Source organism: Leptonychotes weddellii, chromosome 11 (genome assembly GCF_054177405.1).
Source record: "Leptonychotes weddellii isolate Sample4059 chromosome 11, ASM5417740v2, whole genome shotgun sequence".
Lineage (NCBI taxonomy): Eukaryota > Metazoa > Chordata > Mammalia > Carnivora > Phocidae > Leptonychotes > Leptonychotes weddellii.
The window spans coordinates 23,738,035-23,763,821 of NC_138379.1; the positions used below are offsets into that span (position 1 = coordinate 23,738,035).

General features: G+C 34.1%; 1 protein-coding gene across 1 annotated transcript in view; it reads left to right on the plus strand.

The window, feature by feature from the left end:
• The window catches only part of CCDC73 (coiled-coil domain containing 73), a 198,234-nt gene that overhangs the window by 133,821 nt on the left and 38,626 nt on the right, over positions 1 to 25,787 (plus strand). The window contains 2 exon segments of the mRNA XM_081798391.1: positions 9,049 to 9,184; positions 9,420 to 9,499. Coding sequence (XP_081654517.1) covers positions 9,049 to 9,184; positions 9,420 to 9,499 — 216 coding nt within the window.

The following is a 25,787-nucleotide window of genomic DNA, read 5'->3' on the forward strand; positions in this document are numbered from 1 at the left end:
ATGTATGAGAAGTAAGAAATGAGAGATCACTTCTCATTAAATACAGAAAAATAAAGTAACTGTTTTGCTTCGTGAAATTGTTTTTGATGTGTTAGAAAATAAAAGAGGCTTAGAAAGATTGCTAAGCTTGATTAAATAAAAGATGCGAAAATTCTGTTGCTGTTCAACTGGAAAGAATAAAGATAATATTGTCAGACTATTTTAAACTATGATTTTAATTAAGCTGAAAAACTAGATTCTGGTTTAGCTTTAAGTACCATGACATTTGTACTGAAAGTCATCTTCAACGCTACAGTGGTTTTACACAAAATATAGTGAAATTGAATAATGTGCCCTCTGACCTGGGAGATAAGGCTACAAGTTAAAGATCAAAGGCAACATAAAATGTGTTTTATTTTATTCCACTTTAAAATTTCATCAAACAGATACTTACAGTCTTAGAAAAAATGAAAACAAGTTTTTAGTCACGTCTGAGTATTTTGTTAATGTGAATGACAACCTCTTAAAAACCTTCTAAAATGATATTTTATAGTGACAGTGTTTTTTCTGACAATTCAAAGCATTAAATTTGGCATTAAAATAATTGTATATATTGATATGTACAATTGATATTTTATACCCATTCTGACAGAATATTAAATGTGTTTTAGATAATTGATTTAAGTTTTAAAAATAATCTTTTTTCTAAACATTCTTACATTATTTCTATGTATTTCAAATGACCTTTATTCAAAGTACTATATTCAGTAATTAAGTTAATCTTATTTTATTAAAATCATTTTTCTTTTATGTAACTTAATTCTATGGGCAAGACAGGAAACAAAATGGTCACTGTGTCAAGGCAGGATTTTGGGAAGCAACTGATTAAGTTAAGTGTCCAAAAAGAAATAATTTTTAAAACAGTATTAAGAAAATTGTAAAGAAGTTCATGATCTCCTCTAGGTGAGCCCTTAATTACTAGTAAATTTCTGTGTTTTGGGAATTCAGTAAGCTGATTTTTGTGTGGAGGTGGTAATATGTCTCTAGATAAATTAACACAATTATGAATTGAAGGATTCACCTAGCTCTAAAAGTACCCTAACCTTCTGTTGAACAAATGATCACATTGATCATTACCAATAGAAAGAATGCAAAAAAATAATAATAAAAATAAACTATAGAAGGGGCGCCTGGGTGGCTCAGTAGTTAAGCATCTGCCTTTGGCTCAGGTTATGATCTCAGGGTCCTGGGATCGAGCCCCGCATCGGGCTCCCTGCTCAGCGGGAAGCCTGCTTCTCCCTCTCCCACTCCCTCTGCTTGTGTTCCCTCTCTCGCTATATCTCTCTCTGTCAAATAAATAAATAAAATCTTTATTAAAAAAAACTATGGAACATCAAATTAACTATTATTGTGATTTGGTGATTGATGAAAATCTTTCCTGTTGTGTTCTCATCATTACTGTATCAGGTGACTATATTTTGTAATGAGTAGCTGATAAGACTTAATAAATGAAGTAAAAACATATCCAACCATTTTTTAGTTATGTTTTATTTTTTTGTATATCACTTTCCTCTAAAGCAAAGACTTACAGAAAGATTTATTTTTCTTTATTAAATTAAAGTTTGAATATTGAAGGTTTCATATGATTTAAAATTACCACATTTTTTCCTTTCATAGTAGAATGTTTTTAGAATGAAGACTTGTCTGGAAATAATCTTCATAATTATAAATATAATTTGTATCTGTACACACAAACTATTAGTGTAACTTTAAGTTAGTTTTTTAAGTATTATATACCTTATCTTTGTGACTAAAAAAGGTAAAAATATCTTAAGAAAGATGCCATAGGTTTTTTAAAAAGTGAGTTTTATAACCCCATTGATTTATTTTGGGGTCATAGTGAAGAAATTGAAAGTTAGTTGCAAAATAGATTTGAAGAATGTATGAAGTTTCTTGAGTTTTTATCTTTTTCTCTAAAATTTAATGAATTAATTATTTTAAGGGAAATTAATTTTATTCCCAAAGGTTTTCAAATTGGTTTCCATAAGGAAATAAGAAGGAAGTAAGCAGCTATACCTTTTATTAGTAAATGTAATTATAAAAAGTTGTGTGTAAATACTATTTTTAAATTATTCCTATTTTAAATGCCTCGAAGTTTTAATGTAATCTTTGAGACCACACACATGTGCACACACATGTACCTGTACACTTCACTCTTAATTATGCAGATACTGTCTTCTTTTCCTCTAATCTTGTTTTTCGTGGATTAAGTTTGTTAAAATTTAAGTTTGTATTTGGAAAGCAATGAATCCTAACATTTTCTGTGGATAAAGTTTTTGCATTTAGTAATAAAATTCTGTAAAAGAAGAAAATAGCGTGAACCAATTCACAGAGGTAAAAAGAACAAAAACAGTATGTCCTTAACTATTTCTTAGTCATCTTAATAAAGTTATCTTTACCATGATATAGTATGTAATATTAAAGTTTTAATAACAACGCTGTAAAGTTATTTATATTATTCTTTAAAATGTTCTTGGCTTTCTCAGGCAAGTGATACCAATCTGTTTTTGTTGTTGCTTCCCAAAGAATTTAAGCTATTCGCTGACATGCGATTAGCAGCAAACCTGACAGCTGGCCTCTTCATCTCATTATCAAAACTGAATCAGAGCAGCCAAGTGGGTTCATATATGAACAGCCCCATATGGGCCTGTATGGGCTAATGAGCTATGTGTGCCCATGTAATTTGAAAGTCTTTATAATATCATGGCCATTGAATTGGTTAATATATTTGAAAATCAGAATTATGTCATGCAAACAAATAAAACTTCATTTTAATTGAATTGACTTTGGCTTTAAGCAAAGGATGTTGGAATAATAGAGTATATCACAAATTATTCTAATGTGTATAGAGCTCTATGTATGTAGAGAAAACCAGTTAAATCACTTTAATCTTTACTGCAGTTTTAGTTATCAAGATTATTAATCTTTACAGGCATTAACAGCCTATTTACCATTTTTTTAATGGGAGGTTAAAGAAGCCTATATTAATATGTAGTGGACAATATTCTCATAACACTACATAAAAATTGATCAAAGCTGAAAAATTGAAAAATTCCTTGACCACAATGCTATGAAACTAGAAGTCAACCACAAGAAAAAATCTGGAGACCACAAATATATGGAGGTTAAATACCATGGTACTAAACAATGAATGGGTCAACCAGGAAATAAAAAAAGAAAAAAGTACATGGGAACAAATGAAAATGAAAACACAACAGCGCAAAAGCTTTGGGTGCAGCAAAAGCAGTTCTAATAGGGAAGTGTTTAGCAATATAGGACTACTAAGAAAAATCGCAAACAACCTAACCTTACACCTAAAGGAACTAGAAAAAGAACAATGACAAAACCTAAAACCAGCAGAATGAAGGAAAAAATAAAGATTAGAGCAGAAATAAATGATCTAGAAACTAAAAAAACATGGTAGAACAGTTGAACAAAACCAGGAACTGGTTCTGTTGATACACCTCTAGCTAGACTTATCAGGAAAAAAAGAGAAAAGACTCAAATAAAATCACAAATGACAGAGGAGAAATAACAACCAATACCACAGAAATACAAACAATTAGAATATTATGAAAAACTATATGCTAACAAATTGTACAACCTAGAAGAAATGGATAAATTCCTAGAAACATATAACCTACCAAAACTAAAGCAGGAAGAAATAGAAATTTGAACAGAGTGATCACCAGCAAAGAAATTGAATAAGTAATAAAAAAAACTCCCAAGAAACTAAAGTCCAGCACCAACTGGCTTCACAGGCAAATTCTACCAAACTTTTAAGGAAGAGTTAATAGCTATTCTTCTCACACTATTCCAAAAAATAGAAAAGGAAGGAGAACTTCCAAATTCATTCTATGAGGCCAGCATTATCCTGATACCAAAACTGGATAAAGACACCACTAAAAAAGAGAACGACTGGCCAGTATCCCTGATGAACATAGATGCAAAGTATCCTCGGTAAGTTACTAGCAAACCAAAGTCAACAATACATTAAAAAAATCATTCACCACGATCAAGTGGGATTTATTCCAGGGATACAAGGGTGGTTCAATATTTGCAAATCAATCAACATGATACATCACATCAATAAGAAAGAATAAGGACCATATGATCACTTCAATAGATGCAGAAAAAGCATTTTACAAAGTACAATATCCATTCATGATAAAAAACGCTCTTAACAAAGTAGGTTTAAAGGAAACATACCTCAACATAATAAAAGTCTTATATGAAAAACCCACAGCTAACATCATCCTCAATGGGGAAAAATTGAGAGCTTTTTCCCTGAGGTCAGGAACTAGACAAGGATGTTCACTCTCACCACTTTTATTCAACATAGTACTGGAAGTACTAGCCACAGCAATTAGACAACAAAACGAAATAAAAGGCATCCAAAACGGTAAGGAAGAAGTAAAACTTTCACTATTTGCAGATGACATGATACTCTATAATGAAAACCTGAAAGACTCAGCCAAGAACTACTAGAACTGATCAACTAATTCAGTAAAATCACAGGATACAAAATCAATGTACAGGAATCTGTTGAATTTCTACACACCAATAATGAAATAGCAGAAAGAGAAATTAAGAAAGCAATCCCATTTACAATTGCACAAAAAGTAATAAGATGCCTAGGAACAAACCTAACCAAAAAGGTTGAAGACCTATACTCTGAAAACTATAGAACACAGAATGGAATTGAAGATGACACAAAGAAATAGACACGTCCTGGTGGATTGAAAGAACAAATATTATTAAAATGTCTGTGCTACCCAAAGCAATCTACACGTTTAATACAATCCCTATCAAAATACCACCAGCATTTTTCACAGAGCTAGAACCAACAATTCTAAAATCTGTATGGAACCACAAAAGACCATGAATAGCCAAAACAATTTTGAAAAAGAAAAGCAAATTGCTGGAGGCATCACAATTCTGAACTTCAAGTTATATTACAAAGCTGTAGTAATGAAAACAGTGTGGTACTGGCATAAAAATAGACACACAGATAAGTGGAACAGAATAGAAAACCCAGAAATAAACCCATGGCTATGTCAATCTTCAGCAAAGCAGGAAAGAATATCCAACTGTTGGCAGTCTCTTCAACAAATGGTGTTGGGAAAACCGGACCACTTTCTTACACCATATACAAAGATAAACTTAAAATGGATTAAAGACCTAAATGTGAGACCTGAAACCATAAAAATCCTAGAAGAGACCACAGGCAGTAATGTCTCTGACATCAGCTGTAGCAATATTTTTCTAGATACGTCCTCCAAGGCAAGGGAAATAAAAGCAAAAATAAACTATTGAGACTACATCAAAATAAAAAACTTCCGCACAGCAAAGGAAACAACAAAACTAAAAGACAACCTATGGAATAAGAGAAGATATTTGCAAATGACATATCCAATAAAGGGTTAGTTTCTAAAATATATAAAGAACTTATAAAACTCAACACCCCCCAAACAAATAATCCAATTAAAAAATGGGCAGAAGACATGAAAGACATTTCTCCAAAGAAGTCATACAGGTGGCCAATAGGCACATGAAAAGATGCTCAACATCACTCATCATCAGGAAATGCCAATCAAAACTACAATGAGATAGCGCCTCACACCTGTTAGAATGGCTAAAATCAAAACCACAAACAACAAGGGTTAGGGAGGATGTGGAAAAAAGAGAACACTCATGGACTGTTGATGAGGATGCAAACTGGTACAGCCACTGTGGAAAACAGTATAGAGTTTCCTCAAAAATGAAAAAGAACTGTATGATCCAGCAATCACACTATTGGGTATTTACCCCCAAAATACAAAAACATTAATTCAAAGGGATACATGCACCCCTGTGTTTATAGCAGCATTATTTACAGTAGTCAAGCTATGGAAGCAGCCCGTGTCCATCAATAGATGAATGGATAAAGAAGATGTGAGATATAAAAGTATTCCACATAATATGGAATATTATTCAACTATAAAAAAGAATGAAATCTTGCCATTTGCAATGACATGGATGGAGCTAGAAGGTATAATGCTAAGCAAAATAAGTCAGTCAGAGAAAGACAAATACTGTGTCATCTCACTCATGTGGTATTTAAGAAAACAAATGAGTAAAGTTAAAAAAGAGACAAACCAAAAACAGACTTTTAAATATAGAGAACTGATGGTTACCAGAAGGAAGGTGGGTGGGGGGATGAGTGAAATAGGTGATGAGGATTAAGGAGTGTACTTGTCATGATGAGCATCAGATGATGTGTGGAATTGTTGAATCACTATATTGTACACCTTAAACTAATATTAGACTGTATGTTAGCTAACTGAAATTAAAATAAAAACTTAAAAAAAATTCCTTGGATTGGGGTGCCTGCATGGCTCAGTCGTTAAGTGTCTGCCTTCGGCTCAGGTCATGATCCCAGGGTCCTGCTCAGCGGGGGGCCTGCTTCTCCCTCTCCCACTCCCCCTGCTTGTGTTTCCTCTCTCCGTGTCTCTCTCTGTCTAATAAATAAAATCTTTAAAAAAAATTCCTTGGATTGAAGTAATGCCTTTAGACTAATTTTAGTGAAATTGTGTTAGGTTTTTACACATCTGCTAAAAGCAAGTATAATTCTCTAGATTAAAGAATTAAGTAGTATTGTAGAGGAATGGAATATGGTTCATCATTTTTCATTGTTTAGTTATTGAAAATAGTGACTACCCAGGTAGGCATAAGATCTTCAGGGTAAGTACACTTGTCAGCTTGTTTGTGTTTATAACTTACATGATTAATTCAAATGACTAAGTAGTGAATTTGAAAAGCCCATAGAAGTATATGGGAAACTGTCAATTCATCCATCGTGATCATTACTAACGGTATTATCACTTTGCTTAAAATCATTAAAAACTCTCTTTGAAAAAGTTAAGACTATTGGGGCGCCTGGGTGGCTCAGTCATTAAGCATCTGCCTTCAGCTTAGGTCATGATCCCAGCATCCTGGGATCGCGTGTTGGGCTCCTTGCCCAGTGGGAAGCCTGCTTCTCCCTCTTCTACTCCCCCTGCTTGTGTTCCTCTCTCGCTGTCTCTCTGTCAAATAAATAAATAAAATCTTTTAAAAAAAAGAAAAAGGAAAAGTTAAGACTATCATCAAATTTGCCAAGAGAATATAGTTAGGTACAATTTAAGTTGTAATGTGTATTCTTTATTAATATTAGGGCTATTCTTACTCTAAATAAAATTAGTTAAAACTACTGAAGGTACTTTTATCACTTAAGGAATAATAATAACAAAACATATTGTGCTTATTCTGTGGCAGGCATCTGTTCTTTGTGTTTTATATGTATTAATTCATTTTATCCTCAGAGCAACCCTATAAGGGAGATACTTTTAGAATCTTTGTTTTAAAGATAGGGTGGATAATTTTCCCAAGGTCACACCGTAACTAAATTACAAAGGGAGTATGTAAACACAGGCAGATTCGTTTTTGACTACTTTGCTATACTGCCTGTACTTTGGTTTTAAGCAGTAGGAACTGGCTCTTTAATTTATGCAAAAGGAAATTTAGTGGAGGCACTCAGAATCAATTTGAGTGAAGAATGGGTTTGAGAATGAACAGAGACCAGGGTAATTCCAGAGTTTGTGAAGCAGGTTGAAGGAACCCAGGACAGAAGTCTCATCAATCTGGATAGGATCACTATTGAACTTATTTCGTTTCATAGTCATTTTGCTCAAGTTTCAAATTCCAAAAAGGTAGAAATCAGTTGGTTTACTTTGAGTAATATGCCCTTCACTTGACTAGGGGAGAATAGAGCATGTGAATTTCAATTCTACTAGATTGCAATGAGGAAGAAATACTAAAAGTAAATACTTGAAATTGTGATAATACTGGATAAGGGAAACAGATACAGGCCAGGTAAATCTAACAAATTTACACTGTTGCAACTCCACAGAAAAACAATTCATTCAGAAAACAATTACTGAGTACCAGCCGATAGACTCACACTGTTCTTTATCACTGATAGACGCACACTGTTCTTTATCACTGCTCATCATGGGTGCTGAAGCATGTGGCAAAAATGAATGAAAGTTGTGAAACCAATCAGTGATTCTACCAATGCCAAGTCAAGGTCAAAACCTTTTAAAAAATGTTATTGATTTTATTAACATAAGATTTCTTTTTAAAATTGAAAGTCACATTTCTAAGTATGACAAAACAAGTTGTTTTAGCCAAAAGCAGTGAAAGCCCATATTAAAATATACGTTGGGTCCAATTTTTACCAATTATGTTTCTCAGCCTAAGTAGACTTTCTACTATACTGTATTGCCTCCCTGTCTCTGATAGATATTATCCTCATAATTCAATTTTTAATGCAATGAGAAGGGGCTATACTCATTAAAATCAGACAAATTACTTGAGTTTCAATACTGCACTTGTAATTGCACCCCCAAATTTAGAGAAAAGAATTCCTTTCCTAAATTATCAAGAGTATTGCTTTAATAGTCTCGTGATTTTGCTTAGTGCTGGCTTGGACTAATTAACGTTTCTATAAATGAAACTAGTTGATTTTTTTAAAAAGATTTTATTTATTTATTTGCCAGAGAGAGAGAGACAGAGCATGAGAGTACAAGCAGGGGGAGCGGCAGGCAGAGGGAGAAGCAGGCTCCCCATTGAGCAAAGAGCCCGATGCGATGAGGACTCTATCCTGACCTGAGCTGAAGGCAGATGCTTAACTGACTGAGCCACCCAGGAGCCTCTGAAACTAGTTGGTTTTTGAAAAAGAAATTCTAAATAAGGGCAGTATAAGTTTAAATGACTATTTTGTTACAAGACAAAAAATGCTTTAATTTTACATAGGTTTAGAAGTATCTCCTTAACATTTCCTCCCTATGGTGTACTCAGCACTTTTTCATGGCCTATTTTGTAACAAAAGTTATTAAAAACAATTTTTATGTATGTTTAAATGTATGTGTGCATATATGTTGTATATGTGTGTTTTATATATTTATAGCATTTTAAATAACTTCAAAATAGGAACAAAAAGTCCAGTTACATCTTCTGGCTAAAGAAGATCATCAGAAGCAACTGAATGAAATTGAGAAATATTATGGCACAATAACAGGTCAATTTGGATTGGTAAAAGAGAATCATGAAAAGTTAGAACAAAATGGTAGGTACTATCTTATTTAAACTTATATATTTAATAGGGAGTGATTAAGTGAACTTATTTATAATAAATAAATTGAACTTATCTGCTACTGGTAATATTAAATGGCATTTTAATATTTAAATTCAATAATCGTTACATACATTGCATTGAGGCTATTTTCCCTGTCCATTTTAATGATACTTTCCTTAAATTGATGTTGAATATAATATTTTTCTAAATGTTTTTCACGTTGCAGTACAGGAAGCAATACAGCTAAACAAAAGACTTTCAGCTTTAAATAAAAAACAAGAATCTGAAATATGCAGTTTAAAGAAGGTATGATTGATACAGTTTTATAGTATTAGGTAAAATTATAGTCTAATTAGTTTTATGGAATAGTATTGGAAAAAGTTGGGTAGATATTTTTTGGTATAAAGACAAATACGTTTTAAATACAGATTCACAAACTGTGAGTTATGATTCCAATAAATGTAATGAATGAATTTGTTCTAACCCATTCAAAATATTCTGTCACCAGTGGCATGCCTTTTTATCGTGACATGAATAGCCGATATTTACTGTATGTCAATCTTAGCACCATTTATTCATTCATTCTTTTTTTTTTTAAGATTTTATTTATTTGACAGAGAGAGACACAGCGAGAGAGGGAACACAAGCAGGGGGAGTGGGAGAGGGAGAAGCAGGCTTCCCGCTGAGCAGGGAGCCCGACGCGGGGCTTGATCCCAGGACCCTGGGATCGTGACCTGATCCGAAGGCAGACGCTTAATGACTGAGCCACCCAGGCGCCCCTATTCATTCGTTCTTCATTCATTCAATACTTGAATGACTGTATGTGTCAGGTACTATGTGGCACTAAGGATACAGGTCTGAAGAAAATAAAACATTTTCCTGCTTTTTTGAAGTTTATAGTCCAATGGAGGAGTTAGACACAAAATACACAATCACACAGACCAAATAATTTAAAGCTGTTGTAAATGATATGAAGAAAAAGGTTGTGATGACATTATAATAGGTGAATTTATTACATTGGAGGTAAAGGGATAGGGAGGGAAGAGAATAATGTTTCAGGCAATAGAGATGTCCCCATACTGGACCCCCAAAACAGCAAGAAGATAAGTTACTGGAACCCAGAAAGGGAGCATCACGTAGAGTAGGTAATACTCTGGCAAGGAGAACAGCATGTGCAAAAGGTAGGAAAGAATTTTAGTAATCACTTCTCAGACTTTTGGCTAAGGTTAAGTGTAGGCGGGAGTTTGGTATATGTGAGGGACTGGAGAAAGTCTGGTATGGCTGGAGCATCATGAATGAAGGACTACATTGGACATTGAGATCTAGATTGGCAGAAGGCCATAAACATTTTATTCCTCATGTCACAGTCATTGGCTCAGAAGTAGAAAAATGGCCTTAGTGGTTATAAACCAGGAAGAATATAACCCCCACCGTGGTGGTCAGTCATTTACAAAAATTACACCCCAAACCTCAACAAGTCATTTTGGCAATACATATTTCGGATTCAATAAATAAATGAATATGGATGATAGTGTTCATATATATCATAACTTTTGAGGAAAATTTAAATTTGGGATCAATGTTTTCATCTTGGTTTTAAATGAAGCCTGCTTTTAAAAGGGAAGAAAAAACACTCCAAGCATTTACAGCTATATGTATACGTTGAATTTCACTGTTTTTGTTTTATTTAAATTAATAAACTTTATTTTTTAGAGCATTTTTAGCTTTGCAGCAAAATTGGATGGCAAGTATAGAGCGTTCCTATGTACTACCTAACCCACACATGTGCAGTCTCTCCCACTGCCAACATCCTGCACCACCTTGACACATCAGTATCCTCCAAATTCCATTGTTTACATTACGGTTCACTCTTGGTTTTGTACTTTATCTGAGTTTGGGCAAATGTTTGGTGACATGTGTCCGCCATTATAGTATCATACAAAATAGTCTTACTGCTCTGAAAATCCTCTGTGCTCTGCCTTTTCATCTGTCCCTTCCCCCCAACCCTTGGAAACTACTTCTCTTTCTACTATTTCCACAGTTTTGGAACATTTTCCAAAAGGTTACAGAGTTGGAATCATATAGAATGTAGCCTTTTCAGATGGGCTTTTGCAGTAATATGCATTAAGTTTTGTCTAATGTCTTTTCATGGCTTCGTAGCTTTTTTCTTTTTTTTTTAAGTACTGAATAATATTCCATTGCCTGGATGTACCACAAACTATCCATTCTACTGAAGGACATTTTGGTTGCTTGCAAGTTTTGGCAGTTATGAATAAAGCTACTATAAATATCTATGTACAAGGTTTTGTGTGCACATAAGTTTTCAGCTTTTTTGGATAAATACCAAGGAGCATGATTGTTTTGATTGTATGGTAAGAGTATGTTTCATTTTGTAGAAACTGCCAAACTGCTTTCCAAAGTGGCTGTATCATTTTGCATGCCCACCAGCCATGAATGAGAGTTCTTGTTGCTCGATATCCTCACCAGCATTTGGGGTTGTCAGTGTTTTGGATTTTGCACATTCGTAATAGGTGTGTATGGTATTTGTTGTTGTGATTTGTAGTTCCCTAATGACATATGAAGTTGAACACCCTTTCATATGTTTACTTGCGATCTGTGTATCTTCTTTGGTGAGGTGTCTGTTCAGATCTCTTATCCATTTTTTAATTGGGTTATTTGTTTTCTTATTGTTGACTTTTAAGAGTTCTATGTATAATTTGGATAACAGTATCTTTATCGGATAGAGCTTTTAAAAATATTTTCTCCCAGTCTGTGATTTGACTTCTCATTCTCTTGATACTGTCTTTTGCAGAGCAGAAGTTTTTAATTTTAATGAAGTGCAAATTATCAAATTTTTGTGTGTGTGGATTATAACTTTGGCATTGTACCTAAAAGGTCATTGCCTTACACAGGGTCAGCTAGATTTTCTCCTGTATTATCTTCTGGAGTTTTATAGTTTTGTATTTTACATTTAGGTCTGTGATCCATTTGAGTTAATTTTTATGAAGAGTCTAAGGTCTTGGTCTAGATCCCCCCCCCTTTTTTTTGCATGTGAATGTCCAGTTGTCCCATCACCATTTATTGAAAAGATTAGTTTTGTTCCTCTGTCAAATATCAGTTGATTATATTTATGTGGGTCTGTTTCTTGGCTCTCATTTCTGTTCCATTGCTCTAATTGTCCATTCTTTCACCAATACCACACTGACTTGATTACTGTAGTTTTATAATAAGTGCTAAAGTTGGGTAGTATCAGTCCTCCAACTTTGTTCTTCTCCTTCAATATTAAGTTAGGTATTCTGGGCCTTTTCCCTCTCCATAGAATTAGTTTGCTAATATCCACAAAATAACTTGCTGAGATTTTGATTGGGATTGTAATGAATCTATAGATCAAGTTGGGAAAAACTGACATCTTGAAGATATTGGGTCTTCCTATTCATGAATACGGAATATCTCTCCATTTGTTTAGTTCTTTGATATCTTTCATTAGAGTTTTATAGTTCTTCTCATGTAGATCTTATATATAGTTTGTTAGATTTTTTACCTAAGCATTTAATTTTTGCTTAAAAATTACAGCAAAAATTAAAAGTATGAGATCATAGAAAATATCTGCCCCCATTTTCTATCACTTGTAATTTCCTAAGTGATAAAAGCACTAAGAATATCTCTTGGTCTAATATCTGGTCTTTCACCCTGACCCTGACGCTGGGCTCCTAAAACCCTTATAAATTCCTAAGTGATAAGAGCACTAGGAGCATCTTTTGTTTTAATAATGTGACTCTGGGTGGGGTCCTGGATGGCTCCTGGATGGGGGTTGGTCACCAGAAAGAGCAAGTCATGATTAAAAGCTTAACATTTTTAGCCCTGCTTCTCCCCTACCTCCCTCTACTCCACAGGAAAAGGGCCTGGAAATGGAGTTAATAATTGATCATGCCTACATGAGGAAGTCTCCATAAAATCCCAATGGTATCATTTCAGAGGGAGGGTTGATACACTCCACCAGGACAGAATCCCCTGTGCTCAGGACCCTCCCAGATATTGCCCTTTGTATATCTTCATCAGGCTGTTGATCTGTATCCTTTACTGTATCTGTTAAAAAACTAATAAACTTGTGTTTTGCAGAGTTCTGTGAGCTGTTCTGGCAAATTAATGGAACCTAAGAGGGGGATCATAGGAACCTCTATTTATAGCCAATCAGTCAGAAACATCTGGACTTGTGATTGGCATCTGAAGTGGGATGGGAGCAGTCTTATGGGACTGAGTCCTTAACCTTTGGGATTTGGTCCTGCCTTCAAGTAGATAGTGTCAGAAGTGAGTTAAATTGTGGGGACATTCAACTGGTGTTGCAGAGAATTGCTTGGTGGGGGGAAAACCTCCACATATTTGGTGACCAGAAGTGTCAGAAGTGTTCTGTGTAAAGGAGACACACAGGGAAAAAAACACAGGAGGAAGAACTGGATTTTTCCTTATACAAGAGGGAAGAACTGTAGGTTTTTCTAGTACAGAAAGTGATTGACTTTTGTATATTAATAGTATATTCTACAACCTTGTTATAATCACTTATTAGTTCCAGGAGGTCTTTGTTGATTTTTTTAGATTTTCTACATATTCAATCATGTCATCTGTGAACAAAGCCAGTTTTATTTCTTCCTTCCCAAACCTGTATATCTTTTTGTTTTGTTTTGTTTTATTTCCTATTCTTGTCTTGTTACATTAGCTGGGGCTTCCAGTATGGTATTGAAAATTTGGTGAGAGGGGACATCCTTGGCTTGTTCCTGATTTTAGAGGGAAATTGTGAAGTTTCTCACCATTAAGTTTGATGTTAGCTATATGTTTTCTTTCTAGATGCTCTTTATCAAGCTGAGGAAGTTTCTCTCTATTCCTAGTTTGCTAAGAATTTTTATCATAAATAGGTGTTGGATTTTGTCAAATGCTTTTTCTGCATCTTTTGATATGATTGTGTGATTTTTTTTTTTTTTTTGCCTGTTGATGTAATGGATTACATTAATTTTTGAATGTTGAACCAGCCTTGCATAAGTGGGATAAATCCCACTTGGTCATGGTGTATAATTATTTTTATACATTGTTAGATTCAATTTGCTGTTATTTTGTTGAGGATTTTTGTATCTACACTCATGAAAAATACTGGTCTGTAGTTTTCTTGTAATGTCTTTGTCTTGTTTTGCTATTAGGATATTGTTGGCCTTATAGAATGAATTCAAAGTATTCCCTCTGCATCCGTCTTCTGAAAGAGATTATACAGAATTGGTATCATTTCTTCTTTTAATGTTTCATAGAATTCACCAGTAAACCTATTTGGGCATGGTGCTTTCTGTTGTTAGATTATTAGTTATTGATTCAATTTCTTTAATGGATATAGGCCTATTTAGATTGTCTATTTCTTCTTGTGTGCATTTTGGCATATTATGTCAAGGAATTGGTCCATTTCATCTAGGCTATCAAACTTGTGGGCATAGAGTTTTTCATAGCATTTTTAAAATTTTCCATTTAATGTCCATAGGATCTAAGGTTATATCCACTTTTTCATTTCTGATATTAGTAATTTGTGTCCCTTCTTTTTTTTTTTTTTCCTTAGCCTGGCTAGAGGCTTATCAATTTTATTGATTGTTTCAAAGAATCAGCTTTTTGGTTTCCTTGATTTTCTCTATTGATTTATTGTTTTCATTTTCATTGATTTATGCTCTAATTTTTATTATTTCTTTTCTTCTGCTTACTTTGAATTTACTTTGGTCTTTTTCTAGTTTCCTAAGTTTGAAGTTTAGGTATTTGATTTAAAATTTTTTTCTTTTTAATTTTTTAATTGAAGTGTAGTTGACACAAAATGTTACATTAGTTTCGGGTATACAACATAGTGATTCGGTAAGTCTGTGCATTATGCTAGGGTCACTGTGACTCTAACTACTGTCTGTCACCATACAATGCTACTACGCTACTACTGCCTATATTCCCTATGCTGTATCTTTTATCCCTGTGACTTACTTGTTCCGTAACTGGAAGCCTGTATCTCCTATTCCCCTTCATCTATTTTGCCCGTATCCCCACCCCCCGCCCCTCTGGTGACCATTAGTTCTCTGTATTTATGGGTCTGTTTCTTCTTTCTGTTTGTTTTGTGTTTTAGATTACACATATAAGTGAAATTTTATGTATTTGTCTTTCTCTGACGTATTTCTCTTAGCACAATCCTCTAGGTCCATTGTGTTTTTGCACATGGCAAGATCTTATCCTTTTTTTTATGGCTGACTGATATTCCATTGTGTATATATACCACATCTTTCTTATCCATTCACCTATCACTGGATACTTGGGTTGCTTCTATATTTTGGCCTTTTTTCTTTTCTGACACTTACATTCAATGCTGTACATTCCCCTGTAAGCATTGTTTTCACTGCATCCTACAGATTTTGAAAAGTTGTATTTTTGGGGTGCCTGGGTGGCTCAGATGGTTGGACGTCTGCCTTCGGCTCAGGTCATGATCCCAGGGTCCTGGGATTGAGCCCCATATTGGGCTCCTGGCTTAATGGGGAGCCTGCTTCTCCCTCTGCTTCTCTCCCTGCTCATTTTTTTTCTCTCTCTCTCAAATGAATAAATAAAATCTTTAAAACCTTTCCATAGTATTTTTTTAAAGGAAAAGTTATATTTTCATTTAGCTCAAAGTATTTTAAAATTTCTCCTGAGATTTCTTCTTTGACCCATGTGTTATTTAGAAGTGTGCTGTTTAATCTCTGAGTATTTTGGTTTCTTCAAGCTACCTTTTATTGATTTCTAGTTTAATTTTATTGTGGTCTGAGGACAGAAATTGTGTCACTTTTTATTCTTTTAAATTTGTTAAGGTGTGTTTTCTGGTCCAGAATGTGGTCTATCTTGGTGAATGTTCTATGTGAGCTTGAGAAGAATTTGTAATCTGTTTTTGCTGAAGTAGTCTATACACCACTTGATTGATGGTGCTAAGTTCAACTTTGACCCTTCTGATTTTCTGCCTGCTGGATCTGTCGATTTCTGATGGACGTATATTAAAGTCTCCAAATATAATAGTAGATTCTCTATTTCTTTTTGCAGTTGTTAGTTTCTGCCTCCTGTATTTTGGTCCTCTCTATGCATATACACATTAAGACATTGTTATGTCTTCTTGGAGTATTCACTCCTTTATCATTATGTATTCCCCCCTTTTGTCCTTAATAAATTTCCTTGCTCTGAAATCTACTCTGGTTGAAATTAATATATCGATTCCTACTTTATTTTGATTAGTGTTAGCATGGTATATCCTTCTCCATCCCTTTACTCTCAATCAATATGTGTTTTTATATTTAAAGTGGGTTTTTGTAGACAACATATAATTGGGTCTTGTTTTTGGATCTACTCTGATAATCCATCTTTTAATTGTTGTATTTTAGACTCCTGACATTTGAGGTGATTATTGATAAAATTGGGATTAATATGTACCATATTTTTTTGCTGTTTTCTATTTCTTGCCCTTGTTTGTTCCTCTTTTTTGTCTTCCACTCTTTTTCTGCTATTTGTGGTTTTAATTGAGCATTGTATGATTCCATTTTCTCTCCTTTCTTAGCATTTCAATCATACTTTTCAAAAAACTTTTTTAGTGCTAGCCCTAGAGTTCACAGTGTATCTGCAATAAACCAAGTTTACTTTCAAATAACATACCACTTCATGGGTAGTGCATGTACCTTATAACAATGAACCAGTCCTGATTCTTCTCTCCTGTCACTTGTATCATTGCTGTCATTCATTTTACTAATACCTAAGCATACATAATCAAATACATTGTTGCTATTTTTATTTTAAACAAATGGTTATTTTATCAATTTAGAATAAGAAATAAAATATTTCATTTGCTATCACTTATTCCTTCTCTGATGCTCTTCCTTTTATTAGGTACTTCAGAGTTTCTGACCTATATCACTTTCCTTTTCTCAGAAAAACTTTTTTTAACATTTCTTGCAAGCCACGCCTACTGGCAACAAATTTGCTCAATTTTTGTCTTCAAAAGTCTTTATTTCTCCTTCACTCTTTAAAAAACATTTTATTTATTTGTCTCAGAGAGAGAGAGCGCGCAAGCACACAAGCAGGGGGAGTGGCAGGCAGAGGGAGAAGCAGGCTCCCCACTGAGCAAGGAGCCTGATGCGGGACTCAATCCCAGGACCCCGGGATCATGACCTGAGCCAAAGGCAGATGCTTAACCAACTGAGCCACCCAGGCATCTCTCTCCTTCACTTTTGAAGGATAATTTCAGAAGGTACAGAATTCTAGGTTAGTAGTTTTTTTCTCTCAACACTTTAAATATTTCATGTCACTCTCGTTGCTTGTATGGTTTTTGAGAAGTCAGATGTAATCCTTTGCTCTTCTGTACATAAGGTGTTCTTTTCCTTCTGGCTTCTTTCAGTATTATTTTTTTTTTTTTACTACTGATTTTCTGAATTTTGAATATGATATGCCTAGGTATAAATTTTTTGGTCACTCATCCTTCTTGGTGTTCTCTGAGCTTCCTAGATCTGTGGTTTGGTGCCTGACATTGTTTTAGGGAAATTCTCAGTCACTACTGCTTCAAATATTGCTTCTCTTCCTTGTTCTCTTTCTTTTCCTTCTGGTATTTCCATTATGCATATGTTACATTTTGTGTAGCTGTCCCACAGTTGGTGGATATTCTGTTCTGCTTTCCTTAGTTTTTTTTCTCTTTGTTTTCAGTTTTTGAATTTTTGCCATCATATCAAGTTCATTGATATTCCTCAATCTTGTCCATACTACTATTGAGCCCCTCAGAGGCATTCTTCATTTCCATTGCAGTGTTTGTGATCTAAAGCATTTCTCTTTGATTCTTAGAATTTCCATCTCTCTACTTACATTATCTATTTGTTCTCCATTTTTTGTCTACTTTTTCCATTAAAACATTTAGCATATTAGTTTTTTTAAATTCCAGATTTGATAATTCTAATATTTCTGCCATATCTGACACGGGTTCTGATGCTTGTTCAGCTTCTTCAAATTGTGTTTCTTGCCTTTTAGTATGCCTTGTAATTTTTTGTTGAAAGATGGACATGATATACATGTGAAAGGATCTGCAGTAAATAGCCTTTAGTAATGTAATGGTAAGGTTCAGGGTGGGGGGTTGTGAAGTGTCCTATGATTAGATCTCAGTCTCTTGGTGAGCCTGTATCACTGGACTGTGAACTTCACAGTACTTCTCAGTTTTTTCCCTCTCTTGGGTGGTACAGCATGGTTGAAGGGGGCTAGATTTGAGTATTACCCTTTCCCCAGGTAGTTTAGGCTCAGGTCCAATAATTTCTCCTGAGGTCAGGCCTTGTTAAGAAGAACAGAATGCCCTGGTATATTTCAAAATGGTTCCTTTTCTTCTCATCCTCCTGGAAGTAGGAGGGATTTTTTTTCTGATACTGTGAGAGGACTTGGAAGTGAAATTCACAAAAGTGTGTGTGTGGGGGCCCCCCCATGACTGTGCCCCCCCCCTTTTTTTTTTAAACTGTCAGAGTTTTCTACACTGAGCCTCTGGTAATTAGTCAATCACAGTTCAGGCTTTCCTGGCACTATTTCCTGCAGAGGTTTCTGTTTGTGGGTTTCTCTTCTGGTAATTTATAATTCTCTATATTCACCAGTCTCTCTCTCCAATTATTGAGGTAGCTATTTGCCTTATGACCTCATTTCCCTGATAGATCTAAGGGGAGTTGTTGATTTTCAGTTTGTTCAGCTTTTACTTGTCAGGACAAAGTGCTGTCAGGACAAAGTTTAAGCTCCTTACTTGCTAGACTGGAAATAAGTCCCCCTGTTTTTATATTTAACTATAATTTTACTGAAATTAAAATTTTATTGAAAATCTAGAGTAATAGATTTAAGTTTTGAACAGGAGTGTTTTGTGCTGTGAGATAAATAACATATACTTTTATGCATAATTCAAGAAATCAGGAAATTTTACTATCTGTTTTAGCATCATTTCGAGGAAAGGGGGTTACTTAGGATAAAGATTTAAGTGGCTTCTAAATGCTAAGCCAGAGTCCAAAGGCCATTAATATTTGTAACACTATTCTATTTAATTCTTTTGTCTTATAACTGCCAATAAGTTGGTTTTATTTTCTGAAGGATCAGAAAGGAAGAGCATAGGAGTAGCTCAGTATAAAACAGAAGGGGGTAATAAGCATATGTTCCTATCCCTTAAAAGTCTTAAGTTTGTCTAGCAAACTAGACAGTTTTTATGTAGAAAGCACTTATTTTCAGTCACATCCTAGAATACTAAAGATGGCTTTTTTTTTAATATTAAAAGAAAAGCTGTAATTTAAAATTTTGCCTGTAGTCTCAAATCAGAGGATTATTAAAAGGACCATTCATTTTTATCAATGTAAACTTCAAATGCAAATATAAATAACTAAATACTGAGACTGAATAGTTGTGAATAAGCACATTTTCAGTGATGTCTCTTTGATTTGTTTATTTTTTAATATTTTTATCCATGACTTAACTGATTAATCATATTAATTTAGTGGTTATATTAAAATTTTCATACGCTTTTATTCAGTTAGTTTTTGCATGATTTTTTTTTAAGATTTTTATTTATTTATTTGACAGAGAGAGACACAGCGAGAGAGGGAACACAAGCAGGGGGAGTGGGAGAGGGAGAAGCAGGCTTCCCGCGGAGCAGGGAGCCCGATGCGGGGCTCGATCCCAGGACCCTGGGATCATGACCTGAGCCGAAGGCAGACGCTTAACGACTGAGCCACCCAGCCGCCCCTAGTTTTTGCATTATTATAAAAAGATTGTACCTCTTAAGTTTCTGTACTAAGTTATGTGGTTTTTTTCATTAAATAAGGACAAATGTTTCATCATAATATTATATTTCTAATGTATCGTTTAAGACTGACCTGTAGATGGAGATGAGGCACGTGTAAATCCATGGACAGGCAACATTAGTAGATTAGGGTAAAAAGAATGTGTCTTTTTTTGCACAAGTGAAATAGTGTTGCTCAGGAACACACCCCTTTTTCCTCAGGTCTTGGAGCCCTGCCAGGGCTAACTAAATGTACTGATATGTCATGCAGTGGTGGCCTGTGTCTCTAGAGAGCATTACAGTCAGTGACTATGCTACCAAACAGTTCTTGGAAGAGTGTATGAAAGGGTAAAGCGAGAGAATTTTATTACTTTGAGATTTCCAAGTCCAAGTGGCTAAAAGAGTGAAAAATTTAAAATATATTTTAACAGCCATTTTTAATATTTCAGACATTCTAGGTATAAGTTTTTTGTATTTGGTATGTAGTCTTAATTTTCAACTTTAAGAAAGCTTTATCATTTTTTATTGTCTTTTTTAGAAGCTAATCAAGTCTAGTAACATTGGTTATACCACTCATTTAAAACTTTTAATCATTAATTTTCCCAAAGATAATTTTTATTTTTCTCTTACTCTGTTTTATGATTTTGTTCAGAACAGTTAAGCTATTGGTTTGTGATAAGGTGGATTTTTTTTTTTTTTTTTGAGCAAAGTTAAACAGACCAAACTTAGCTGTTAGATTAAACTGGATATTACAGTTCTGAATGCTGGGTTCACCATTATGGCAATCATGAAGAATTCCTGATACTATCTGTGAGCAGCATTCATAACCTCTGCTATTTGTCTGAGTAAACGTCACAGCACTCAAGGAGATAGTGATATTTAACAGACTACCCTGTACCAGGAAAGGAGGGGTAAAGGAAAAAAGAGCACAATATTTATGACTCTAGGAACTATAAGTTGTAATTTAATGAGATCAAAGCATGTGCTGTTTACTTGCTGCACTAACAGCTTTGAATAAAGTGGTTAGAAAACAATGTACTAAAAGTTCAGGATATTTAAAAGCTATAAGGGCTATAAAATCAAAAGCATATTTTCAGTGGAAAATCATTTTGTGGAGGTCTCTGATTTTAATTTATTATGCTCTTAAGATTAATATATAAGAGAAAAAGAAAGACATAAGAAATGATTAGTTTTTACTTTTGTCAGCCATATACTGAGTTTTCACTCTTACCCTCCCCTTTCCCACTTCCTTGTTGTTTCATTACAATTTTTGTAATAGGAATTGATGCATTTTAGAGTATCTCCTAGAAAACTTAGCTGATTACAACAGCTTCATATTTTCAGTTGTTGGAAAGTGTAGAAGGCTGTAGAAGTTTGTTGCACTTTGTTACCTTGACAGAAAAAATAACTTTTAGAAAAACGAATTCTTTTTTATTAATTCAGAGAATTATAAGCCATTTGATATAAATATGTTTTAGCAATATATGCTTCAGTTTAATTGTACTTTTATCAGAACATTGCATTTTAGGATTGAACTTAGAATAGTTCACTAGTATAAAAGGCATCTAATAATTTCTAACTAGTTTGAATGTTTATTTCTTACAGGTGTATCTTGCTTTAGGAAAACCCAGTATAAAAAAATTAAAAGTTCAAAGTTACAAGTTTTAAAACTACCATTTTAGTACACAAAAAAAGCAGCTTGAAAGCAAGTTTTTGGAAACACCATTGTGTAAAGAAAGATGTACATTATTTTAAGCCCGGTATTCTTGGTGGCTTTTTAAAAAAGTAGAATCAATTGAGCACAAAAGATTTGTTTTTAATACTCAGATGATATTTGACTAAATACTGAATAACAATATAAAAATTAGCTAAACATCCCATAAATCTGAGTTGAGATTAAAACTTTGAGGTCCTCTAACAGATATTTTTCTTTTGAATTAATCTCCTAAATTTTTAAGAAGTTAAATTAATTGCTGAAATTACTAGGTTTTTTTTTTTTTTTTTTAAATATCCTTCAGTATCCATAGTGAATTTGACTACCATCCATGTTTTCAAATGTTTATCCAGGGTGGAAATAATAAGGTCAGTACGTCCTTTTGTTCAATAAATTAAAGTCAAAGACCCTCTAGTTCTAGAGTAATGTTTTATTATACTATCTTATTTCTGTAATTGTTGTTTTCTAGCATATTCTTGGATCTGTACTTAAAATGAAGAATTAACCTATTTTAAATTCACAAATTTCGGGCTGTTGATTACAATAGTCAGGGTTATTTTCTAGCCAAAAAATATGCTGTTCTTTTAAAGTTAACATAATGCTAGTGACTCACTATCTACTAAGCTTTATTTTTCTATTATTGTACTGGTCTGTTCACATTTAAACCAGGAACATCTGTCTATATAACATGGTGATCTGTAGGGCTGTGGTTGTTACATTGAATGGAGTGAAACCAGCTGGTTCAATCAGTGATTAAACCCTCAGCACCATACTTACACCTACCACTTTCTATTCATTCTTGCAGATTGACTGTGAGCTATTGTGTCATTAATAATACTCTGTCTGGCTGACACCTACTGCTCTCACCAAATATTTTTATTGCCATTTTTTAAATCCTGAATAAATCAATCTTTGCTTTCATCAGATCTTATTTTAGGTAAAGATAAGTCACATTTTTTTCATAATCATGTTACTTTTCTTCTTATAGTCGATAAATGTTTAGTTCTTTTTAAATTCCTTGAATGTATTAAGCTGCTATGGGATAAGTATAAAACATGGCACCTTTCCTTGAGGAGCTCATGGTCTACAGGAAAATTCTTACTGTTTTTAGCTTTGAAAGAATGAATCTTAATTCTTTAAATAAATAAAAGGATATTTAATTATACCATTATTAAGACTTTAGTCTATTTTTAAAGTAGAAAAAATAATCCTAGGATCCCTTGGATTCACCTTAGTAGTAGTAATAGGTAACAGTGCCTGACACATAGTAGGTGCTCAACAAATACTTGTTGCATGGAGTATTACATGCCACACAGTTTGTTTTTAAAAAATTGTATTTCTGATTTACAGATTAGGAACTTGAGACAGAAGGAAGTTAAATAAGTTACCTAAAGTTAAATAACAAGGAAAATAAAGCCAGGACTGGAACCTAGACAAATTTTGACTCCAGAACCTACAGTCTTAACCTTTCTAATAATGATAGCAACATAAGCAATTTATCCACATAAGTTTCTTCTCTTTCTTATTCCCCATTAGAAAGCATATATTTATCAGAAAGGGAAATTGTTAACTATTCACACTCCTGAAATATCAGCTCCTTATACGCCTCAAGTCTAAAGATCTATAGACTACTTGACTCTAAAGATACAGAGTCAAGACCTAGACTACTGTGTCCCTCCCTTGAAATTTTATCATTAAACACTGCTGCTTTTGGGCTCTTTCATTCGGCCCTCCTCTTTCTCCAGCCAGAGCATCCTTTTCTATCATCTGTACCATTACACTCTCAAATCTGTTCTTTCTGCCTCTAGTCCTTCAGACCCCACTACTTCACCCAGTGCTTTAGTCTCTTCCTGCTGACATATAATTCCCTGCATAATATTTCTCATTTATTCTGTTTATCTTAATTCATCACTTTACCTTTTTCTTTAAAACTAAACCTTTCAACTCTAGTCATCTCAAAGAGGTGCTTGACCCAGACCTATATGAGTGTTGCTTTTCTCTTTTCCCCTTTGTTTTCTTGTTTTTAATATGAGTAGAATGATCCCTGCCTTTCTTGTTTTATATATGTGTAATAAATATAAAACAATAAATGCATGGAAAAGCACTTCAGAAAGTTAAACATGCCATAGAAATTTATGGGATTATTGTTACTTGCAAGTAAAATTAGGTTAAGATTAGGATTAAGGCAGTTTTGTTAGAGTCAGCTTTTCTGCACCACAGACTGTAGGTGGTTTATATGTATAGTTTTTCAAGACAACTGAAACAGACTCATTTGCCTTTAAATTCCTTTATCAGATAGGAAAGTCTGAAATTCCTTCTGACTCATCAACTGCTCTTTCTCCCTTCATGCTTGAACTGTTTTCTATTTCTACATCTGGTTCTCTCCAAACTATCTTCTTCAGATCATCTCTAAATTTCATAGAATCATAGGGATCATCTAATCTTGTTTTTGTCTTTCTTTGAGCTGCAGAACCCTCAGTTCAAGATGTGGAAGCTCAGTATTAAAATGAATAAGGTAGAGCTGCTTTTGCTGGAAGGGAGGCTTGGAGGAACACTGGAGCTATACCTAAGGGCTCTTTCTTCTCTATTAGCAGCTATGAATGGTCTCCATGGAACGTCTAGGACTTTTCAGAGCACAATTTAAAAACCATTAACTGGATCCAACCTCTCCTTTTTTTGTAAGGGGAACCAAAACCTGAAGAGAATAGGTGAGGGGTGCCTGGTGGCTCATTGGTTAAGTGAGTCTTGGTTTCAGCTCAGGTCTGATCTCTCAGTCATGGGATTGAGCCCCCACTTTGGGCTCTGCGCTCAGTGCAGCGTCTGCTTCGGATTCTTTTTCCCCTCTCCCTTTGCCCCTCCTTGCTTGCTCGCCTCTCTCAAATAAAGGAATAAATAAATATATTTTAAAAAAAAAAGAGTAGGTGAATTACTCATTGTCAGTCAGCTTGTAAAAAACATTCTCCATTTATCTTCTATTATACTGTATAATATTTGTAGTCAGTAATATCCTAAACAACCTGTGTATTTTATAATGTTAGCTGAAATTTTTCTTATAGTGGACATTGTGATAATTTCCCCAATATTCAGTCCACTTTATATGATCAGTCTGTCTCTAAGATAGTTAATATAATCTCCATTTTTCATGCCAGTGTTTGGTTCAGGAATGAGCCTGTGATCTGGTTCTGGCCAGCAGGAAATGGTTCAAAGAAAAATTTTCTTACTCTTTTAGAAGGAGTTCCAGGGAGAGACAGTTGCTATGCAGTACCTAAATTGGCCTCTTGTTATAGTCCCAACAATGGAAGAAAGAGGACAGTCCCAAGAGTGGAAAGTGGAGAAATGAAAATATCCTAGTCTTTGACAATACCTAGTCTTTATTAAATATCCTCATCATTGAGTGCCTGAATCAACTAACACAAGAACCTGTCCAACTTTTTGTTCGTTTTTTAAAATTTTATTAAGTTTTATTTTTTTAAGTTTTTTAAGTTTTATTAAGTTTTTTTTTTTTTTTGATGGTGGAAATCTATTTATTGAACTTGGCAACATGTCTCATTGCTGCAAAAAAAGTTCATAGACTTTAACTCTTCCTCTCTCGGGAATATTATCTTCAAACAATAACAAAACAAGTCCAGGATGTCCAGCACAGCAATGTTTACAAACATTGTTGTAATGTGAAGCTCTACTAATTGAGATTGGTTAAATACATTAGGAGGTGGCATATCATGCAGGTATTAAAATTATGCTCTCCATTGATCTTTGCCGAATAGAAAGCTAACTGTAATATTAAGTGGAAAAAACATTTCCAAAATAGTAATTATTGTGTAATTTCATCTTAGTAGAAGTAAAAATATCTATAGAAAAAAAGCGTGTGTGCCTGCATGCACGTGCACACACCTACCCACACACAATCTTAAATGTGCAATAGTAGTTATTTCCGGGTTGGATGTTTAACAGTCTTTTATCTATGTTTATTTTTTTTCACTTTTTTTTTATTATGTTATGTTAATCACCATACATTACATCATTAGTTTTTGATGTAGTGTTCCATGATTCATTGTTTGCGTATAACACCCAGGGCT